Below are 22,263 nucleotides of genomic sequence, written 5' to 3'. Positions count from 1 at the left end.
CAATTCTGCAAATGACTTGCAACTAACCCACAATTTATACAATTATTTTGTTTGCAAATTACCGTAAAAATTAACCCAAAATTAACGTTTTGGCTGCTAATTTAAATTGCATCGGGAATCTTGACCCCTTCTAGGAAGTGGTTGGAGAGTGGAGACCTCTAATGTCAAATGTCAAAATCCGAATATGTTATTTGGGATTTGGCCCGCAGGATTGGGGAGAATCCGATGGCAGGATCGAGTTGAAAGACAAGGAAAGGGGGGATGGCATGGGGCCCACTTCAAGAAACTGGACCCACTATTGAACTGTGTTGGATTACATGGCTTATTAGGATGACCCAACAAAATCAATGCCCGTGTTTCGCTTTTAAGCAATTAAATAGTAATCAATTGGTTAATTATGTTTTATAAAATTATATAATTAACTGGTTATGGACAAGTACCTCAATGATTGTTGCACATAAGCACAATCATGAATACTTTGTTTTACCCGCTTTGTTTCGTATAAGTTGTTATTTACTCAATTATCATAACACTTATTTGTTTAAAATCACAACAGTTAAACATATTTGATTTACCGATTAGCTAACTAATTATTACTAATTAACCAAATCACTTTTACTTGTCCCCCACCCCGTTGATTTGGCCTGGTAGAAACAAGAGGTTAGGGATCAATTTTGCTCATCAACTTTTACTGACACCAGCACCCGAAAGAAGAGATTTTTATCTTTTCTTTGTCGAAGCGTTAAAATCACAATGCAATAGTTCTAAATGAATTATAAATGTGAAAAGAAATATATATGGTGTAAGGTCCTTTAATTGTAAAATTACTTTATAAAATCCTTCAATTGGTCTTTTAATTAATATTCTTTCTAAGCAACTCAGACCTCGAGTTTAATGGTGTGATCTATTACTCCTTATTAATTCTCTCATGAGACCCTCGTTGTAAATAATGGTTTGTTTATTATTGAGGTGTTATACAAAAAAAAAATGTAGTTACAAAATAGTTTAAGTAAAAGTTGACTTTGAGCTGTAAATATTATTTTAAATAATAATTTTAACAAAAATATAAAGATATTATAGATTTTTCGTCGATTCATCGAATAAATATGATATAAAATCAACTTTACTTTTAAATTATAATAACAAGTGTTTATCAAATATTTTAATATTATATCTTAAAAGTAGTTAATATCCAACCAAAATTTCAATATATGGCCTACAATCAATGAAGGGGCTTCACTTGGCAGGTAAAATTGTCTTTCCATTCAAGAAGCTAGTATTTTAAATTGGATATTTTGATATTCTAAACTAAATCCCCATGACACATATTAATGTAACAAATTGTATAATTTTACCATAGTAGGGATTAAAAAAACATGGAATTTTTAGTAGTTCTATTATAATTGTTTTTTTTTATATAAGGGTTACTTCCACCCTACTCCCAAATGTTTCAAAATTTTAAACGGGCCCTCATTTTCTATTAATTTGATAGTTATTTTAACAAAACTATTTGAAATTTCGTTAAACGTCAAAATGCCCCTTTATCTGAAATTGAAAAAGAATTAAATGACATCAAAACCTAATTCAATAATGGGTGAAGTTATTTGAACCCACTAAATTACTCACTAAACTCATTTACTAATAGTAGTTACACAATAATCTCGTCAATTAACTTATCAAATAAATTTAATTTATCACCACCAATTAATATTTAAGGTATAAATTTCTAAATTTATCATTTGATTGTTAGAATAAACAGTCAAATTAATGAACTTGGGGGCGTGGTGCAACGGGGCAAAAGATTTGGAGGCGCGGTAAAAAATGTCAAAACATTTAGGGATGGGACAGAAATAATCCTGTTTTTCAATCATATTATTGGTGTTGGGAAAATGGTGGGAGTAATCTGAAAAAGAATTCACAAATCACAACAACAACAAGAAGAACACCCGAGTCATTAACTTGGAAGTAGGGAAAAACGATCTGGTGTGAAAATTAAAGAAACATTATCGATTAGGTGGATCTATATTGAATAAGTGGTTTCCTAGCCTCCCAAAAAAAAAAGTGGTTTCTTAACAGTCTCCTATAACTGAATTACACAATCAAATATCCAATTAATTTAAATATAAATAAATAAACAAACAATAAAAAGCGTGAGACGACTGTTAATCTGTTATAACGTTATGTCGACGTTAGCACCGAGGAACCATTTCCGTTAATATTAGAACGAATCCACACAAAATGGTAACGGCCATCCCTCTCCATCAGTCACCGCTCGCCACTCGCTAGCGCAAGTGACTACCTAACCCAACGCACTTACGCACCCAACTCAGCACGCTAACCGCCTCCAATGACCTGGCCTGACCCGGCCCCTCAATTTTCCCGCGTAACCAAAACGACCAAAAACAATTAAAAAAACAAATAAAAATTCCTTTCTCTTCCCCCAACTCCAATTCCTTGCTTGTGTGCATGACTGAATCAACTCCCCCCACTCAAAAGAAAAAGACCAATTCAGCTTTAACAAACAAACACCTACGACACCGCTCTCTCTTCTTCACTCTCTCATGTCTTATCTCTTCTCTCCACAATGCCCTCCGTTTCCCTTCTCCTCCTTTCGCTCCTCTCTCTTCTCTCCCTCTCTTCCTCTCAATCTCCGTCTGGTAAGTGTTCGATTCCTAATCCGAAAACAATTTGTTTTTAATTAATTGATTTTTAAATTTCTAAAACAATTTGTAATTTTTTCTTTCCTGAAATTGATTTTAGGTACGTTAATTGATTGCGGTACGGTTAACGTTTATACAATCAACGGACTGAAATGGCTTCCGGACAACGACTACATCACTGGTGGGACCCCCAAGAACGTGACGGTCGCTGTCGCCGTACCTACGCTCTCAACCGTCCGATCGTTTCCGAACAAACTGCACCAAAAGTTCTGTTACGTCGTTCCCGTATTTCGCGGGGGGAAGTACTTGGTGAGGACCACGTACTTCTACGGAGGAGTCAACGGCCGAGATTCTCCGCCGGTTTTTGACCAGATGGTCGACGGGACTTTCTGGAGCGAGGTCAATACGACAGTGGATTATGTGCATGGTTTGGCGTCGTATTATGAAGGAGTGTTTTTGGCTCAAGGGAAGCATATGAGTCTGTGTATCGGGTCGAATAATTATACGGATTCCGACCCGTTTATTTCTGCTCTGGAGTTCGTGCCTCTTGAAGAATCGGTTTATAACAGCACCGACTTTGGCAAGTTTGGACTCCGCTTGATAGCGAGGCATAGTTTTGGATACAGTGGAGCAGACAACATTCGGTGAGAATTTTAATTTCTTAATACTAATGATTAATTATACGTTAATTTAATCTTTGTGTTGTTTGTAAATACTTCATCTTGTTGAATATGCTTCATAACATAATGATATTGAAGGTTAATTTCCCTGGTTAAGCACTTTCTCTTATTTCGAAAGTTTGGCGTTTGCAGATATCCTGATGATCCGTTTGATCGGTTTTGGGAACCATTAGTTGACAATAAAAAACCTGAACCCGGCAATTTAAACGTATCTGTTTCTGGTTTCTGGAATCTTCCTCCTTCGAAAATATTTAAGACAGCATTGGCAACACGCCCAGCAGAACGAATGGAGTTAACTTGGCCTCCAGTGTTTCTGTCAAGCTCAAGATACTACATTGCTCTTTATTTTGCAGATAATCCTTCATCTTCACGGGAAGGAACAAGGGTGTTTGACATAATTATAAATGGCATACCCTATCACAGAAATCTGAATGTGACTCCAGATGGTGTTGTTGTCTTTGCTACACACTGGCCTCTTTCTGGTGCTACAAATATCACTTTGAATCCTGCTCCTGGTTCAAACAAAGGTCCTTTGATCAATGGTGGAGAGATTTTCCAAGTGTTGGAACTTGGAGGAAGAACTCTCACTAGAGATGGTATGCTTACTAACAATCTCTGAACTTTTTACTGAGACAAGTGAAAATTACTTTTGTTGCCCCTGTTGAACTCTCATTTTTCTCTAAGTATCTGTCGTTCTTAAACAAAATAATAGAAGATGAATAGATGTGATTGAGGGAAAAAAAGAAAGCAAAGAAGTTATTTGTTATGCAACTTATAATCATATACTCTTCATCCCATTGGTTATACTGACTTGCATATGACCAAGCCTGATCATTTAGGTATGGCTATTGGCTCATCTAACGGAGAAATTTCAACTTAGTGTTCTGAATATTTGAGCACATTCTCATCATTTAATAGAATTGTCTCATTTCAGATGGATAAAGACCTTTCAGCCTCAAAATGATGGGGTAGCTAAATGTTTATTATGACATGATGGAATCTGTCATTTGCAGTGATAGTATCATTATATGGTCCTTCATTTCTTGTTGCAGTAATAGCATTGGAAACATTAAGAAACAGTCTTCAGAACCCTCCACTTGATTGGAGTGGTGATCCTTGTTTGCCCCATGGTTATTCATGGACTGGAATTACATGCACCTACGATCGCCGGATTCGCATAGTTACATTGTGAGTTGGGACTAGATATGACAGTTTGGTTATTGTCTATGCATTTTCATATCTGCTTCTCTAAAATCCTACTATTATTTTCAGAAATTTGACAAATATGGGCCTCTCAGGATCATTGCCATCCAACATTTCTAGATTGACAGCATTAAGTGGCATGTAAGTTGTCGAATTAAATTTCTGGTTAATGGAATATAGGAATAATTATATGCTGATTCATATGTTCATCCCCTTGACAGCTGGCTTGGAAACAATAACCTGTCTGGAACAATACCTGATCTCAGTTCGTTAATGAGGCTGGAGACACTGTAAGTTTTTTTCTCTTATGTTTTTCTGTCAAACATTTCTTGTTGTGCTTAAAGTAGGTCATATGGTTGGACATGGACCATTATCATGAACCCCCCATATACAGTGCTATCGTATCTAGCAACGTAAAATTTGTTAAACCTATAGTTTTTTCTTTTTTTTTTTTTTTAATTTTGGAAAAAGTACTTTATTTCTACTTGTTCATTGTTAAATATTTCTGCCTATTGTTAGTTTGTACTAATTAATTATCTAGAACCCTAATATATCTTTTTCTGTTGTCGCGGGGGATTCAGTTCCTTTTCTCTGATTTTTTGTTGTTTTCCATGTAAAGGCATTTGGAAGACAATCAATTCAGTGGAGAGATTCCTTTGTCCCTAGGAAAGATTCAAAGTTTGCGTGAACTGTAAGTCGCACTCTTATAACATATTATGCATGGCTTTTCCCTTTCCCTATCATTGAATGCCAGTGATAATGGCTCGACCCAAACTACATATGAACCTTACTTTAGTCTTTCTTCTATGGGTTGCTTCTTGTTTGTTGCTTTTCTCTGAATCAATAAAACTCCCAAGCAGTGTTTTTGAATTGAAGTAATTAGTAAGTGGATTTACAGCTAAGCTGAGATTTCTCTAAATCAGGGATTGGTTCCCACAACCATACCAAGGCTCGATTAGAGTTTAGAACCACTGCAATTTTACAGATGTGATAAACTCTTCGCAATTTGCAGGATAAGCCTCTGATGCAAGAGATTACTTAGACAGATCTACTACTCTTGTTGTCACATCACTTGTACCTGCCCTTTTACAACTTTTTGTACAACTGTTTAGGCAGAATGAAGAAGATACATTCACCTATACATCCAAGCCTTGATTTCGTACAAGCCATTATTGTAGTTGATTTTTGCATTTCTGTCATTTCCTTATCCAGTGGACAGTCTATCAGCATTACTGGCAAACATGCAAAATTACAAGTAATATGGTGCTCATTGTCAGTGCTCCACACAGTGTATGTAGAAGCATCTATGTCCATATTGCTGATAAAATAGATAACAGAATAAGTGTTTTATTGAGAGTGATGAGAATGAATCCTCAAGTGCTGTATCTAAGGCCCTAGCCAGTCGAAGAGTTGCTTGCTGAAACTTGGTTTAATCCTAGTGCTACTATTAATCATTTATAATTAGGTATTTTAGAAACCTAAATGGACTAGCATCCTGGCAAGATCTCATGGATATTTGTTTCAGCTGGCTTGTAATGTCAAGAAAATACCAGCAGAGAAAAGAACTGACATTGTAATTCCTGCTGGAAATTCAAATGATTTAAAGATTGATGATCCCTTGCTGAATCTCACATGTTTTCTTCATTTGATTAGAATGTAGAATATCTTGTCCTCTACATTTTCTTAGATTGTTTCATAATCAATTAGGGAACTTTGTTACATGTTTAATAACTTCATAGTATATATATACTTATTGTATAAAATTTCTTATTTGTATCATGCTAAACTTCACCATGGTTTGGACCCTTATATTTGATATAACAAACATTTCTGGTAAGATTAGCTTGAGAACAATAATTATAAGATTATTTTTTAAAAGAAATGTTTGATAAGCAGAATCTCAACAACTGGTTGGTATCTTTAGGATTTTATGGAGCCGTTAATAACATATAGAAATTGCAAAATTCTGCCAAGTACAAGTTTTATGTATTGGTGTAGAATAGCCATCATTTGGTATATCCCATGTTCTGTGATTCATTATAAGATGGAGTGATCTTGTCAAACACAGATGTTAGATCTGTATCGAGTTTTTGCTCTTTTATTCAACAATCAACAAAAGTCAATTATTTTCCACTTTGGTAATTGTTGAATCTTGCAAATGCTTTTATATGCAAAATCTGAACTTTCCCTCAAAAGAATTTAAATTTGGTGATAGATATGTAAATATATTCTCATTTTTGCTATATATCCATGTCATTGTTTTGTTCTGTTTTGAGTATGCTTCAGACAATACGGTACATGACAACAGATTTAGACATTTTGTTCTGTACCCTTTGGATTATTATTACTGTTTTGCCTATGTGGAAAGTGTCAATTGGTTCTTCATGTACCTAACCTAGTTTCTTTTGCCTTTCAGATTCTTACAAAACAATAATCTGACCGGTCAAATTCCAAGTAGCCTTATCAAACCTGGATTGAACCTTAAGTAAGTTTCGTATCTACAGGTCATAATCCTCACATCTTTGTGATCACCAGTTTAAGCTAATTGGTTTAATCTACTTACTAGGACTTCTCCTGGGAATCAGCTTTCCTCTCCACCACCTTCTTGAGCAAATCATTACTCTCGACGGTAAATGGACACTGCTGTATTTATCATGAAACTTGATTTCAACCATTTGTGTGAATATTAACTACTCCGCAAAGAGCCCAGGCATTATATGTGGTTCTGAAAATTTTGCTGAAAGCTTCACTATAATCTGATATCTAAACATGGAATTGATAGTTCAAATGCTCCGTCTTGCCTAGTTTGACCATTTATAATCTCCCAAATTCAGTTTGTAGCCTTCATAATTGTATTCTTTTTGTCCATATGTAGTCTAATTCTTTTTGTTTACCAAGCATTAGCTTGATCTAGTATTCAGATTTTATTTCACAATTGTCCATGTGAAAATATGCTTTTATCTTATGTATGTGCATTATTGTAATGTCTATGTTCCGACTATCGCTGTACACATACTATGATGTGGTTGGTTTTTGTTCTCATTGTCTTTGACTTCATACTTTGAATGCAAATAGGCTTTTTTTTTTTTTTTTTTTTTTAATTTCTTCTGCTGCCATTTGGCCGATAGCTTAGCTACTAATTTATGATTGACATAGCAGACATTTAAAATTATTTATTTCTCTTTGTTTAGCAGTGTCCATCTAAATATGCTTTTTCTTTAAGTGATCTCTTGGGAGCTTAATCTTTTATTCTTTTTTTCTTAATACTGTTATACAAGACTGTAGTTATTACAATTAATATTTATAAATAAATTCTATAATTAGGACTTCTTTCGTGGCATGTACTCCTCTGAAGCGCTTAATCTTTTATTCTTGCTTGAACAAGAAACGAAAACTCATGTTAATTTATCAAAATTTGAACTTCTAATCAATCAGTATCTCTCTAAAAGTTGACATTAATTGATTGCAAGCCATAGTTGAGTTGTCAAGTCACCACATTTGAGATATAAATGAGATCTTGAGCTGTAATATAGGGATGGGCGATTCTGAGTTCGGAAAATTTTGAACAAATACTAGCATGCCAACACAACTATTGGTTCATTTTCTTTGAAGACTCGAACCAAAAAACCCTTTTCACCTCATCGTGAACCGAATCGATTTGGGCAAAAATGCCCATCCCCATTCAAATTTTTATTCTCTCTTACAACCATTAACGCAAGGATCCCTATTGAATTCACCAGAACCATCATCCATGTGGGTCTGGATTTGTCTGGGCAAGCTTCTTAAAGATTGAATAAAGAAATAAATTCAACTTCATGTAGATTATAGTTATACTGTATAGTCAGATTTACAGAAGCATCATAGCCCACTTATTTCCTTTTCACCGCTTCCATTTTGGCAGAAGATAACATCCTTTCTGATTTATAACGGAGAATCAGAGCATATGGTGTACCAGACCTTGCTCCTTTACCCAAAATAGTTCAACATTCATTGGTGCAAAGCTACTAAAGCCATTGAATCTGATTCCTCTGGCTCTTAGTCGATCCCTTTCGTAGGACCCCTTAGTTCAGAATCCCTGCATCCTGCATGTGCCATGACTGCTCACTTCCTACTTACTATCTCCTATCCTTCACAGCCAAAGACAAAGCTCTTTCAAAATCACACTAGTAAGTCGTAAGAATGACACTTTCATCCTTCGGGAGGAGCATTAAAACGCTAACAGAGAAAGAATATTTTGGGATGATAAATTTGACATTCAAACAATACATGCATGACAAAATATGTAGGATATTTATCCAACTCGGTTTGTATGCTAATTTGTAAGAGACCCAAGTGGTGGAAAAATCATGAAGGGTGAAATTTTCATTTTCTGTAATACGGTAAGGAAGCTAGAAAAAGAAATGTTAATACCGACCAATAACATTTTTAAATGTCAGAATGTACATTGTAATACATCTCAGATCCAACATTATCAACATTAATCTACTAAGCAAAGGAACAGCGAAAATTTGTAAAATTTTCAAATGAAGAAACGAAATGAAAATGGAAATGAATACAACATATTAGACAATAATACTGCATATCAAGATTGGAATTTTCTGCTAATAAATTTCTCATTCTTCACGACTTTCATTTTCACTTCATATCTCTAATCTTCCTTTCTTAAGAGGAAACAGAGGTGGCATTGCAGAGCTCTTCACTGCCGTGCAAATGGGCACGTTTACCATTGGCCTAATTCTAATACTCGCTGATCTTGTTCTCTCTAATCCCTTTTTAATTCTCTTAACATGCTTATTATCTCTATTCCCGGGACCCTCTTTCCCATCTTCTTTGGTCACGATATCAGCTAAGGAGCTTGAAGAAGATGATGTTGAAGATGAAGAAGAAGAAGGTGACAATGAAGAAGCACGTTGCTTCTTTAACCTAAGCAACTCTTTCCATAAAACGGTGCACTTTGGTGGCCTTGGTGATGGGTCATCATCAACAAACCAGCTTACTCTTGCCTCTGTAGCAGCAGCTTCCTTGTTTTGATTATGGTTATCATTGTTAATATGAATAGCCTCTTCTTCGTCTTCTTCCTTTTCACAGTCTTTTGTTTTGAGGCTGATTTTGTTGAGCTTCTCTAAAGAATGCTGCATTTGCCAGAAGGGTAGAAGCTTCCCTTCAAAGAAAAGCTCATCAGCACTTAACATGTTGTGGCTACTCACATCACTGGTGTTGGAAAGGAACTCAAAAGGATCTGCAGCGATATTTCTTCCTCCCTTTTCCTGCAGCCTCGCCTTTTCTTGATCTTTTTGGCCTTGATGTGAATGTTGCTGTGACTGAGGAGTAATGGAAATGAAGTTGCTCTCATCAAGAAAATCAGCTGAAAACGAAATTCTAGGACTTGTGGGTTGCTCATTAATAATAGATCTATTGGCTGGTTGAGCAGCTTGAGCAATTTCTACAGAAACCATATTGATTTTCCTTCTTTTTTTTTTTCCTTTTTGTGGGATTTTTGAAGGGATATTAATGAAGAGCGATTTGGTTTTGGTTTTTTGGTAGTGAGCTAGCAGTGGGGTGGGGTGTATGAGAAATGCATGAGATAGTGGTGGTTTATAAAGGGAAAGGGGAGGTCTTATTATTAGTTTGTAGAAACTTTAATCACTATGTCTTGCAATTGTTAGTAAAATGTTTTTGGACGGTGAGAGATTATTAAAAATTTAAGTGGTCTGGTGAAGGCGAAACAACTGAGTTAAGGGTGTGTTTTACTATATGGGAACATCACATGGACACCTTGGGAACTAAATGACAATAAACTTTTTATCTTTTTTTAACCTTAAAAAAGTTTTGCATGCGATTCTAAATGATGGCTTTCTATCATTTAGCAACTCGGCCTATAGTACAAGACACCTTTATGCTTTCACTGTAGTATTTCAAGGTAAATGAAAAAAAATAAATAAATAAATCACATAATTCAAATTTAGAAAGGAAAACGTGTTCTCTCCACCCAAAAAAAAAAAAAGAAAGAATTTCAACATTAAATAATGTATGTCAAATTTTTAGTATAAAAACCCCCCAAATTTAATTGAATTTGATGGTACTCGCTCCCTACTTAGTATACTGATAATCGATAAACTTAGTTTTAATTTTTTGCCCCTATTATCTTAACAAGTATGAATGGCCCCCAAGGGTGTGGTTGGGATGGTTGCAGTACAATTATAGTCTCTATTAGAACCCATGTTCGATTCTTATGGATAGTTAGAGGGTTAAAAATATATTTGAACTTGTCTATCCCCTAACCTTTTAAAAGAAAAAAAAAGTATGAATGAGATTTATAAATGAGGTTTTGGACAATAATAAATCACTATTTTTGTTAATCCACGCACGTAGGTATTTTGAGCCTTCTGCTTGTGTAAGATTTTGTTGTTGATCTTTTTTTTTAAAAAAAAGTATTAAGAGATAGACACTACTCATTTTGAGGCCAAATATTTTAAATGAAATTATAATTAAAAACTCTATTGCAAAAATAAAACAAAACGCAAATTCAGGAGTGTGCATGATGAGTAGTGGGCTTTACCGCTGCAAAAGTAATTTAGTATAATGAAATTTGAACTTTAGATTATCTTTTGAAGCTGAGGGTAATTAATTTAAGTGCTGAATTTGGGATCAGTCAAGAGAGAAAAGCTTTGTTAGTTTGACTCCATAATCCATATTTGGATGCAGGTTAGGTTCATAACATGGGAGGAGTCCCACGCATGTGGTCACATGAGAGTAATTTCTAGCCATGTGACGGCTTAATCATAGATATGCACAATGCAATTTCTCTGACCGATACACCCTTTGATATAGCTTTGCAATTACCGGCACACTCTCTAATTTTCCCAAGGCATGAAGGGTTTTCTTGTCAATTCTGAAAAAGATTTCAAGCGGCAGATATCATGCCCAGTTCTTTAAAAAGCTTCAATTAAGATTTGGGCACCTATAACTAAATCCAGACAGCTAATAAAATTAAATACTATATAAATACATCTGGGTTTAAAATAAACTAAAATGTGCGAATTCATAAGATTGTAATATTGGTCATTTTGCTGTGGTCCTTGTTGGCTCTCTTCTGTCTTCTAATTGAGTGAAGGAGACAATAGGGTTAAAGTTTCGACAGGGAGCTAACTGATCAATAAACAACAAAACCGAACATGTGACTGTGAGATTCTAACCAAAATTAACTTCAATTAACTTCAATCTTGATTTGCTCTGAAAAATCAGCATTAAGGAAATTCATCTTAACTAATCATGTTCGCTCTGTTTTTGTCTACTGCTTTTGTTATGTATGGATTCCTTTTTTGCCTCTTTTTCTTCTAATTTTTTATGACAAAAGCCGTAAATTATAAATGTTTAATTGATTCTGTGAAAGTATTAGATGAGACACGTGAATCACGTTACTCCTCAGCATGTCCAAGAAAAGCCTTGCCAGTTGCTCGGCGTGGAACTTCGATTTTGGTTTAACAGGGACGGTAACAGAGAAATTACAGACCATGAGAGACCACAATTGAAAAATGTAAAATTGATGGGTCAAAATATAAAATTCATACAAAATTGAGCTAAATTTCAATTAAGATTCATATCTTTTCTTATCTATTTTTTTTTTCTCCCTAAATTTAGGGCTTCAGAGCCTTCCAAACCTAAAACTTATTTATGGTCCTATTGCAACATAAATAGTCAGTTTAAAATTAACCTATTATGATCGCGATTATGGTAATGACAAAAAAATTTGAAACATATAGCATAATTTTATTAGATGGTCTCGTTGAGACTGTCTTACCTAAAACTTTCTCATTTCATTTTTCTCTTTTTAAAAGCACCACACCTAAGTTATTCTTTCAATATTTTAGAATTAAATATAGATATCATCGATTAATTTGTTTAATGCGACAGATTATAAATGTCTTTAAGTTTTTCACAAATTTGAAGGGGAGATTGAATTGTTGATGAATTCATGATTTTTAACTAACTTTTTAGCTTCCAGAGTTTACCTACATTTCATGCTCGGTCAAAACCACCGAGATGTACTTGAGATTAGTCTAAAATTATAAGGAAAAAAAATGGTATTTTTTTCACTTTATGTTCAATTTTGTTTGCATGCACTGAAAGTCTGAAACAAGTGGGACATGAGGAATTAAAACTACTCGCACGGTCAATTTACAGCTAGTGTTACTGGAGTTATGAAGACCAGAGCAAATGGATCAAAAAGGACAAGAAGCAAAAGTAAGTGCCCTAATTGATATGGCCCATCTGATCAAGCGACCTTTTCAGCAAAATGGAGCCTACAAAATTTTTGTTGTTTTTTGGGAAATAGCGATTGACCCTGAAAAGACTCCGGTGCAAAATTTGCAAAACGCAAGAGTGGCTTCACTAAAAGCCTAAAACTAAATAAGTGAGCTGGGGTGGGGAGACCATTCAGTATGATTATGAGCCAATTTGGATTAAATTACACAGAGGATTAGGGTTAGGTCTCTGGTTTTACGCGAAAGCCAAGCTGTTAACATGAATATTGTCGTCTGTTTCTCTAAAAAATGCTGCCATTGTTTATTATTCAGCTATTTATACAGTACATATATAGTTAGCTGTTATTAATGGACGATCCCACTGTGTTTTGACTGTGACCAGGTTAGATTATTATTATTTTTGTTAATCAGAAGGAAACTGACGAAGGATTTTGTGACCGTCGAGTTGGCTGATTTGTATTTTGGTGGAAAAATTAATTAATTGGGACAATTAATAGTGTAAATTCCATTGGACCAAGCACTTGATATGAGTTGACTGAATTGTACAACACTACGTCACTACGATTTAATTCTCTTGATGAAATAAGTTGAAACGTGTCGATTTGACTTATTTATAATTTGGAGTACTCATGTTGGGAGTTTGATTTTAAGTTTGTATTAGAATAAATTGTTTGTTGGATTAAGGAAAAAAAAATGTATTTCACTCTTTTATTTTTAATCCATGGAGACTTTTTTAGCAACGATTGATCCCGATGTCACGTAGCCATCAAGGTTGATATTTTTATGGATATAAAAAGATACAAAAAGTTTGAGAAAATTAGAAGAAATAAATGAAAATGATAGTTTAGAGGACATTTAAGAATAACTTATGTATATAAGTCAGATAAAAGCCCACAGAATTATCCTAAAATAATATATAGCCCCCTATTTGCATAGGATCCGCCACTAACTTTCTTTCATGGTATAGGAATTAATATCGGCAATTCGAGACTTCCCCTGTCACTGAATATGACTCTTTGAGGACATCAATTATCATTAGTAAGAGGCAGCAACATAGCAATATTAAAAGGAAAATGCTACTTACCCCGAGCCGTTTCAATTTTTATTTTTATTTTTGTTTTCAATCTCACTAAAACGACGTTGTTTTGACTTAGTTAAGGCAAAAACAACGGCAATCCCAAATTACCTGCTCTTCCTCTTCGTCTCACAACCTTTGCGTTGTATTCCTTTTCCTCTTCGTTTCACAGCCACCACCACTGACAACCACCACCGATAGGTACTGGCAGCTACCATCACACATACCCAGCCATCAGCATCACCGCCACCGACAGCCATCACGCATGGCAGCCACCATCACACGTACCCAGCCATCGTCACCACCACCACCGACAGCCATCATAGCAAAAAAATATATTTATAAACAATAATTCTTTACAGCCATAGTCCCTGCAATCTCTCTCCTGGTTTTGGAAAAGGAAAAAAGTGCTTTGAGAACATCATCTTTGAATTTTTTTAACTAAAAAAAGATTGTGTTCAGGGACCAAAATTTCAATTATCCATAACCGTTGTAATATTTTCCATCAGGATTATTAAAACACATCTCAACCTTAGACTTTGCTTCTGAAAACAATACAAAAGTAAAGGCAAAAGTAGATTTTGAAAAACAGCCAAGCTACATGATTTAAGTGCATTCATTTACTTGATCTGTCGTTTGCAGAAGCAGCATCTCTGTGATGCATCGTTTTCAAAAGCAATTTAGAGGAATTAGATGGGGCTGTGAATAGGGATGGCAAACAGCGGGTCTGGGCCGGGCTTTTTCAAGCCCAGGTCCAGGCCCACTGTCAGTTAAGCGTGCGGGCTTAGGCCGGGTCGGACTTGGGCTTTATTTATTTATTTTAAATTTTTTAAATTTTTATAAATTTGAAATAAATTAATGATCAACAAATTATTACAATCATAGATAAATTAAAGAAAATGAATATTTCAAATTAAAATAATAAATAAAGTAAATAAAAGCTCGTAACTTTAATTTTCTTTAATACTGAATTTTCTAATTCAAACGCTCTCTTAATTAATTGACACAAAAGAGAGAATTTAGTATCATAATTTTAGCTTTTTTGAATCATAATTAATTTAAAAGTTAAGAATTTAAGTTTTCTTTTTTATTTTTAAATTTCTTTTCAATTTTAGTTATATTATTCTAATTTATAAAATTATTTTTTTAAAGTAAAGCCCATGTTTTTTTTTCTTAGGGCCGGGCCTGGGGGCTTGGGTCGACCCGGGCTTTTTTGTCACCCCTAGCTGTGAAGGAAGATAACAATACTCTATACTTGGGGAGAAAAAGGAACGAAATGAAAAAAGAAAGAGAAACGTAGCAGTAGATGTTTAATTTTAAAATGAAAAAAAAATTCTTAAAACGGCGTTGTTTCACAATCTTCAGGGCTTGACTTGGAGTTTGACCCAGGGTATATAGCAGCGCTCATATTAAAAAGCATTAATATTTAAGTCCAATCAAACTTCATTCATATTCATGCCCATACTGAAATCCCAAAACACATAATGTGATGGTGCAGTGGGGGTTGTAAAATTGCCGTCAACACATCAAGGCCGGTCCGACCGGTTCACACAACTTAAATCCTCATTAGATCGGTCTGGGACAGCCAGGAGTCGACATGGGCCGCTAAATAGATTATTATCAAGTTGGACTTGGCCCACTCCATCATTAGTCCACGACATAATCTTCGTCCTGGCTTTTAAAGTACAGCGCCGTAGTGCCCACATCATATATCATCATAAAAAATAAAAAAAACAAAAACTTTTAATTCATATTATTCAGTCAACTTGTGAAACAAGAAGTTTGATAACTAATATAATATTATTTTTTTTCCTCTTGTGAAGATAAAAATTGTGAGGTAAATAGTAAAACCACATGATTAAATGCTTGAAGCAGGAAACATGGCAATAATGCATTTTATCTGTGATATTCTTGTTTATGTGTGACGCAGAATATTTAATGCGTGAAGACAAAATGCATAACTTAGCATAAACTACTAATTAAAATAATGTTGTCTCATTAACGTTGACTTCGTGAAATATTTTTATTTTACAATATCTCTAGCATTCTCGAGCACGCCGTTATTGGTTTAAGCAATCCATTTATTTTGTTTAAATTTCCTTCCAATTTCCAGAATTATTGTTTGTTATTACACCTTTCAATTGAAAATATGATCCAAGATATCAAAGCCGAAGATTTGTGATCTTAACGACAATCAAGGAAAAGATATTTTACAATCAATTTTTGATATCTCGCATTACCATTGTGGCAGGATTGATCGTGCTGAATTTTTGGTTCAAAAATGAGAAACTATTTTTTTTTTTTTTTTTTGGTTTGAAGTATATATTATCACTTGCACTGAAAGTGATAGGGAAGAAGATGCTAACAAGACATCATTATAGCAGAGGTAGATAGAGATCAGATTAAGCATGCACTTTGATGGTACTTCTACACAAAAAAAAAAAAAATGAATTAAGAGTTATAAAACCATGCATGGTTAATCATGCTAATTACTTTTCATTAACTAAGAATAATACTAGGCTATAATGAGCTCTCCTTTATATATATAGGCACTTCATCTACAAACACATAAATCAGAACTTCACGTAATGATGTAACTTGTAGGCCATCTAGCTAGAAATGCAATTAAATCAGTGATCATGCATATGATCAAACCAAAAAGACAGCAAAACATTGACTCTTATCACCAGTCGAAACTGGGGTTGTCGAAAGATGTTTCAGGCCAAAATATTGACTCGTTATTTCTTTGAATTGACATATATATATACAAATGGCAGCTATCATGGAGCAGGATTGTACGTGAAGCTAGAAGTTACAATTACCAGCAATAATAGAGGGCGAAGCAAAGACAGCATTGAACATTATGTGCCCATAATTTTGCTTTTGCAAATGTCTTGATATGATAATTGGGGATACAAAATGTACCACTCGGGAACAGTATAAAACATCTTTAGACAAACTATAGACCCGAAATAGCTAGCCTTTAATTACAAAATTTGCCATGGGATTATACAGTCAAGCAGCTGCTGATGAGTCAATAAGATGATCACAATCTTGTAAGGTTGTTAGGGATTAAAACAGCAGGAAAATAAAATTGGAGCAAAATCATGGCCGGTTGCTCGATCAGCATTGTGAAATTATTTGGTCTGCCGTCTTTATAATGTTTCATCTATTATCACCAGACATTTTACAAATCATAATCACTAGCTTTTTTTTGTGGCATAATACTTGATTATTATTATTATTTTTGGATCATCCTTCACCTTTAAGGATATATATTTATATATATTTTACTAGGACCGTTTAATGAATATCTTATGAAAAATAAATCTTTCATGAAAATATTTATATCTACATGAAAATATTTCTTAGAGAAATGACGATTAAAGGTATATAATTTTGAATAAGCTTTTAAGGCTTTCAATATCAATAGAAACCATTAGCGTTACGATAAACATTTTAAAATTTTTATCTAAAATTATATCTCAAATGATATAATATGTGATGTGTTGTTTATTGAATCGTTGATAATTTTTAAAATGAATTAGTTGCGGTATCTTATCATCTAATTAATGAATATCACATATGAAAATTTGAGGTAGAAAACACAACTCTTAACATTGTCATACACTTGTCACCATCTCAATAGAAGGCAAACTTGACACTCAAAGCTAGGTAAAGATGTTACATCTTACGTGTGATAGTGAAGCTATTATGATCAGTCCTCAAATGCCGCTGCTTATAACATGTATTGCGGCCAAGGCATGTGATAAATTGGGTGAAAAAAAAAATAATTTCAGGACCACCTCAAAATTGAGATCATGTGACATGTTGCCTTGCACTTCTTATTATACGTGTATTTTTCTTGTTTTAATTGACAAGTGGGGGGAGATCCGAAAACATTGACGTTAACTTGAGACTTCAAATACTCTCAATACACGCAACATCGTACCATCGTTTTCATAGGGGCACCTGTTGCTTGAGACCGAGGGTGGATGATATTGCGTGCTTGGCGAATTTTGAGCTTTAGTGCTTGTGCTTTTTTGAAAAATCTTCATCGTCCAATGTCTACATACAACATACACTTATCCATCAATAAGGAAAAAAAAAAATTAAAAAATGAGATGGTCTTAAATGCTTTGTACATGGCTTCTTGGAAAATTTCATGCCGTGAAGTTTCGTTATAACAAAAAGTTAGGAAAATTCCACACAAAGAAAGATGAACACGAGTGCTTTTGACCTTCATTAATATGCGAGATGTTGAGTGGTTAACCATCAAATATTTTGATGTATACGACTTAAGTGTTTGGGAATTTAACAGTGTGACGACTGTTTAGTAGATGGACTGGAGAGCATGAAAATTTAACAAAAAGATCAAGAATCCTTTTTTAACTTCGTGCCGGAAATTTGGGGTTATCGCATTGTCGAGGAAAAGGGGAGTTGATATAAAAATTTACAATCTTAATTTGCCAAAACTAAATTAAACAAATAAATTATACTAGCTAGGGTTTATGCTTTAATTTGTTATGTTTTCTTGGCCATCCCTGGTCGTGCTATTCCTTAGAAAGCAGGATGCATGGTAAAATCACATTCAAGTTAGTATGCCATCCTCGAAGAGGCCGAGCATACATGGGTTCAGAGTCCCATACTTGTGAAAAATGCGGGCAGTTTTATTCTTTAAAATAGGATAAAATAAATTAACAAATTTCTGATGCAGACTATGTCCAATTAAGTTATTATCCTATGAAATTAGCAAACTAGACTCTTGATAAACTCTAGAAAAATATTAGGATCGTGTTGTTGCTCGTAATTAATATCTATTGAAAATCCAAATCCAATGAAGTGACACCTGGGTTAAGTGTCATCAACTAGTGATGATTTATTATTGTGGTTGGGGGAATTATCATTAATATTATTTTTGTTTCTCAGATTTTAATTTGAGGAAGAGTTTGTGGTTGAGCTAATTAACAACCACGTACAAACATGTAGTCCTTGAGACACTAACAACAGTATCACGATAAGCTTAGCGAACAGTGTCTTGATAAGCTGATAAGCTCAAATAGGCCAAGAACACAAATTTTCCAGGTCCCAGACCCCATCCGTTTCATGCACAAGAACTCTCATTCAACCTTTTTTTTTCTTTTTTTAATAATAATAATAATAATGTACTCTCATTATTTATTTGTTTATCTATTTTTGTTTTGAAAGAATGATACACTTTCACTCTATACAAACAAAAATGTGCACCTTTTTCACCAGCATCGTCTCTCTTCTTATCAAGTTTTCTTGCACGCAATAGCGCATAGCATGATCTTTTCGAGTGATGACGGGCAGTCGTCCATTGTATGCATGCATTTGTGTCCGTGGTCCTACTAATATGACATACTTTATATGTATGTGGACCTTAGATACCAGTTAGATTTCAAAAGATCTGTAGCAGCTCAGTATATTGATTGTATCCGTTCTGATGATTTCAGAACCCAGTCAGCTGAAGCTAAGCTCGCTTCACAAGCCGACAACTATACTGAAATTTTAGGGTCATCAGTTCATTTCATCATAAAACATAATAAATTTTCCGTATCAGTACTGTATCATTGGCGTTTGCTGCTCCTCAACTCTTCGGTGTATGAAGTGTAACAGCGAGTGACGCAGTCATAAAAAAAAAAAAAAAAAAAAAAAAAATATATATATATATATATATATATATATAATAATCTACAACTTCAACACTATTCAAATGAAGTTACAAAACATATATATATTTTATTACATGAGATTATTATTTAAGAATACAACTTATATTACATGAGATTACAACTGATATTTACATATCAAACTATTACTGAGACTAATTTACATCAATTTTTATGAAATCCGCCCAAATTTTTAACCTCTTTACTCCACTCATATTTCAAAAAGAGGAGAAGATTGTCTTACTCAAATTAAAAAAAAAAAAAAACTTCCACAATGCATTGAACCTATAACCTCACAATTGTGAGGTATAAATTCTAACTACTAGGTTAAAGCTTAGTGGCTTACAAAACATATATTTTGAGTAGCTTACAAAATGGAGGTAAAACTTCTCACTGAAAATCATTTTCACTCGTAGTAATTTTATGCACGCACTAGGAAAGAATTTAATATTTTAAAGATCTTCAAGTTAAGACTCAGTTAATTATCGATTTTAACCTTGTACAAAACACAAAATCTGGGAAGAATCATATAGTATGCAAATTGAATCTAAATTATTAAGCGCCTACAAATGTTGAATGGGGAGCGTTACACTTTGAATTTGGAATGCACTAAACAGAGAAACTTCGAAGCTACTTCATTGACACTAATAAAAACCACCGTCTTACACCAATCATAAATTCGTAGCCCTGAAACTTCATCAACTCTTTCGCAAATTGATGATTCGAACCCATGTGTACGTGTGTGTTTTTTTCTCCCTTGTTGGGGAAAATATAATTATAATATATAATCACCAAGTCAGATTCCATATGCTGATTTGATATTTTTAAATAAATATTTCATTAGTATATCTCAGATAACGTGACAAAATATACAGAGATAAAGACAAAAAAGGGGGCGGAAACAGAAATGCAAGAGGAAGAAAAAGAAAATTGCAGAGTTTTGAAAAGGAACGGAAGCCTAAAAGTTATTACAAATTGCAAAGAAGAAGACTATAACATAACAGACCTCAAATACTTTTTGACAAAGTTACAAAATGAGTTATGTTACAAAAGGAGTTCACATGCAGCTCTTTTACAACCTCACGTTAGTCACTAAGATCGATCCAATCACCACAAACGACGCCGTAATGGACACGAGGATGAAGACAGAGATTACAACGCAGCAAATTAATTAATTAACACATGAACATGATCTTGATTTGCGAAATTAATTAGATCAAGTGATGTCATATCATGTCGCAAAGGTCAAATTTAAAAAAAATTAATTTTACTCAAATTTCATTACTGACCAAGATCTTGTTCATTGAGTTCTTGCAATGAGCTATTGCACCTTGAATCGCACTCTGCAGCTCCTCCATTGACGACGCGTCGGAATTGTACGTGCCGCCGGCGCCACCAACTCTGCCGATAGTTACGCCTGAAAACCCGCTCCGGGAAAGAATCCCTGAATGACTTGGCGATGACCTCATCGATGAAGGGCAGCTGGAAACGCAGCTCTTCCTCCTCGGGTACCTTAAGTTTCCCGAGAAAGAGTGAGAAAATCCGCCAGAATTTTCTTTCCTTGTATTATTATTATTATTATTATGTTTGGCCGATACCGCTATTTGATCCCTGACAGATCCCACACAAGTTGCATTTGTAACTCCTCCTCCTCCTCCCATTTTCTGCTGTTGCTTTTGGGATAATTTTTCATACAGCGGCTTCACTTTCTTCACGTACTTTCTTATAACCTCTTTAGCCGTAGCGCTCATTCTCTTCACCGATGAATTGTTGTTATTATTAGCGGAGACAGTTTCTTGGTCGTGCCGATTTTTGTTCTCTTTTCTAAATAGCCTGGTCAGGGAAAAATACTTGGCTTTCTTGATTTGTTGAAACCCGCCGTTGAGTTTTCTGAACTCGTCGTCCTCGGTGACGGAACTCGGCCTGGAGGAGTCACACTCGGCGAGCAAGACGAGTTCGCTATTGAAGGAGGAGCTGGAGTCGTTGCTGGAGGCGCTGCCTGTGGAGTCACGTGAGGCGGTGGTGCCGGTGTCGCAGCAGGAGGAGGAAGAAGTGCTCGATGAAGCTAACAGGAGAGTACGGACCATGGAGATTCTCGGGGAGAGGTGTAAGGGCAAGAGCTGGCCCTTGTAGAAGAGCTCGTCGGCGGGGCAGAGAGCGGAGGAAGATTTGCGGGGAGAAACGGAGATGGTGAATTCGAAGTCGGAGGAGGATGACGATGAAGAAGAGAAAGAGTGGGACGGTGAGGGTGGTAGGGTTTGAGATCTTGTTGAATCTTTAGCCCTTCTCCTCCCCATCTTCGTTTGCTACATTATCAAGACCAACCAAAAAACAAATACAAGTATAAATATTTCGGAGATATGGTATCGAAGAGAGAAATGTGGCCTTCAGAGTAAAACTGAGACAGCAAATCAGATGGGCGCTTCTTATAATGGCATGTTGTGTGTCTGTGACCTGTGACTTAAAAGAGTAGTAGAGTTAGGTCTTGCTTGACTTTGACGCGCTGCGGCTGTGCGTTCTCGACACGTGTCGGCATTTTATTGTCAATACTTTTAAGAAAAAGGTTGAAAAGAATAAATCGAGTAATACGTAGTCTCACTTGGTTGTTGAGACTTTGAAATTGAGGTCCGGCACTGTAATTTAAAAAGTATAGCATTAAATTATTTGATAAATATTAATTATTGTAGT

At 34.9% G+C, this 22,263-nt stretch overlaps 3 protein-coding genes across 5 annotated transcripts; 1 reads left to right on the top strand and 2 right to left on the bottom strand.

Moving 5' to 3' along the window:
- Positions 1-2,311: 2,311 nt before the first annotated feature.
- Positions 2,312-7,651, top strand: LOC102618091 (probable LRR receptor-like serine/threonine-protein kinase At1g67720). Of its 3 annotated transcripts, XM_006489287.4 has the most exons (9): positions 2,318-2,657; positions 2,761-3,304; positions 3,473-3,936; positions 4,393-4,528; positions 4,613-4,684; positions 4,765-4,833; positions 5,163-5,234; positions 6,960-7,028; positions 7,110-7,651. In XM_006489287.4, exons 1-9 carry the CDS (start codon positions 2,585-2,587, stop codon positions 7,150-7,152), a joined length of 1,542 nt encoding a protein of 513 aa, XP_006489350.2. In that variant the 5' UTR covers positions 2,318-2,584; the 3' UTR covers positions 7,153-7,651. The 3 variants fall into 3 exon arrangements, with proteins under 3 accessions (XP_052294053.1, XP_006489351.2, XP_006489350.2); XM_052438093.1 differs by lacking the exons at positions 6,960-7,028; positions 7,110-7,651 and adding an exon at positions 5,756-6,263 and having other exon boundaries at positions 2,312-2,657; XM_006489288.4 differs by lacking the exons at positions 6,960-7,028; positions 7,110-7,651 and adding an exon at positions 5,556-5,749 and having other exon boundaries at positions 2,315-2,657.
- Positions 7,652-8,932: 1,281 nt separating this feature from the next.
- On the bottom strand, positions 8,933-10,140 carry LOC102610523 (uncharacterized). The gene has a single exon (XM_006489520.4). The coding sequence runs from the start codon at positions 9,997-9,999 to the stop codon at positions 9,184-9,186; it is 816 nt and encodes a 271-aa protein (XP_006489583.2). The 5' UTR covers positions 10,000-10,140; the 3' UTR covers positions 8,933-9,183.
- A 10,356-nt stretch (positions 10,141-20,496) lies between these two features.
- On the bottom strand, positions 20,497-22,005 carry LOC102618746 (probable membrane-associated kinase regulator 1). Its single transcript, XM_025102872.2, has one exon. The coding sequence runs from the start codon at positions 21,870-21,872 to the stop codon at positions 20,847-20,849; it is 1,026 nt and encodes a 341-aa protein (XP_024958640.2). The 5' UTR covers positions 21,873-22,005; the 3' UTR covers positions 20,497-20,846.
- Positions 22,006-22,263: the final 258 nt, after the last annotated feature.

The sequence above is a fragment of the Citrus sinensis genome, chromosome 1, assembly GCF_022201045.2.
Source record: "Citrus sinensis cultivar Valencia sweet orange chromosome 1, DVS_A1.0, whole genome shotgun sequence".
NCBI lineage: Eukaryota > Viridiplantae > Streptophyta > Magnoliopsida > Sapindales > Rutaceae > Citrus > Citrus sinensis.
Note: the sequence above shows the minus strand (reverse complement) of the source record. Positions and strands in the feature narration are given on the sequence as shown.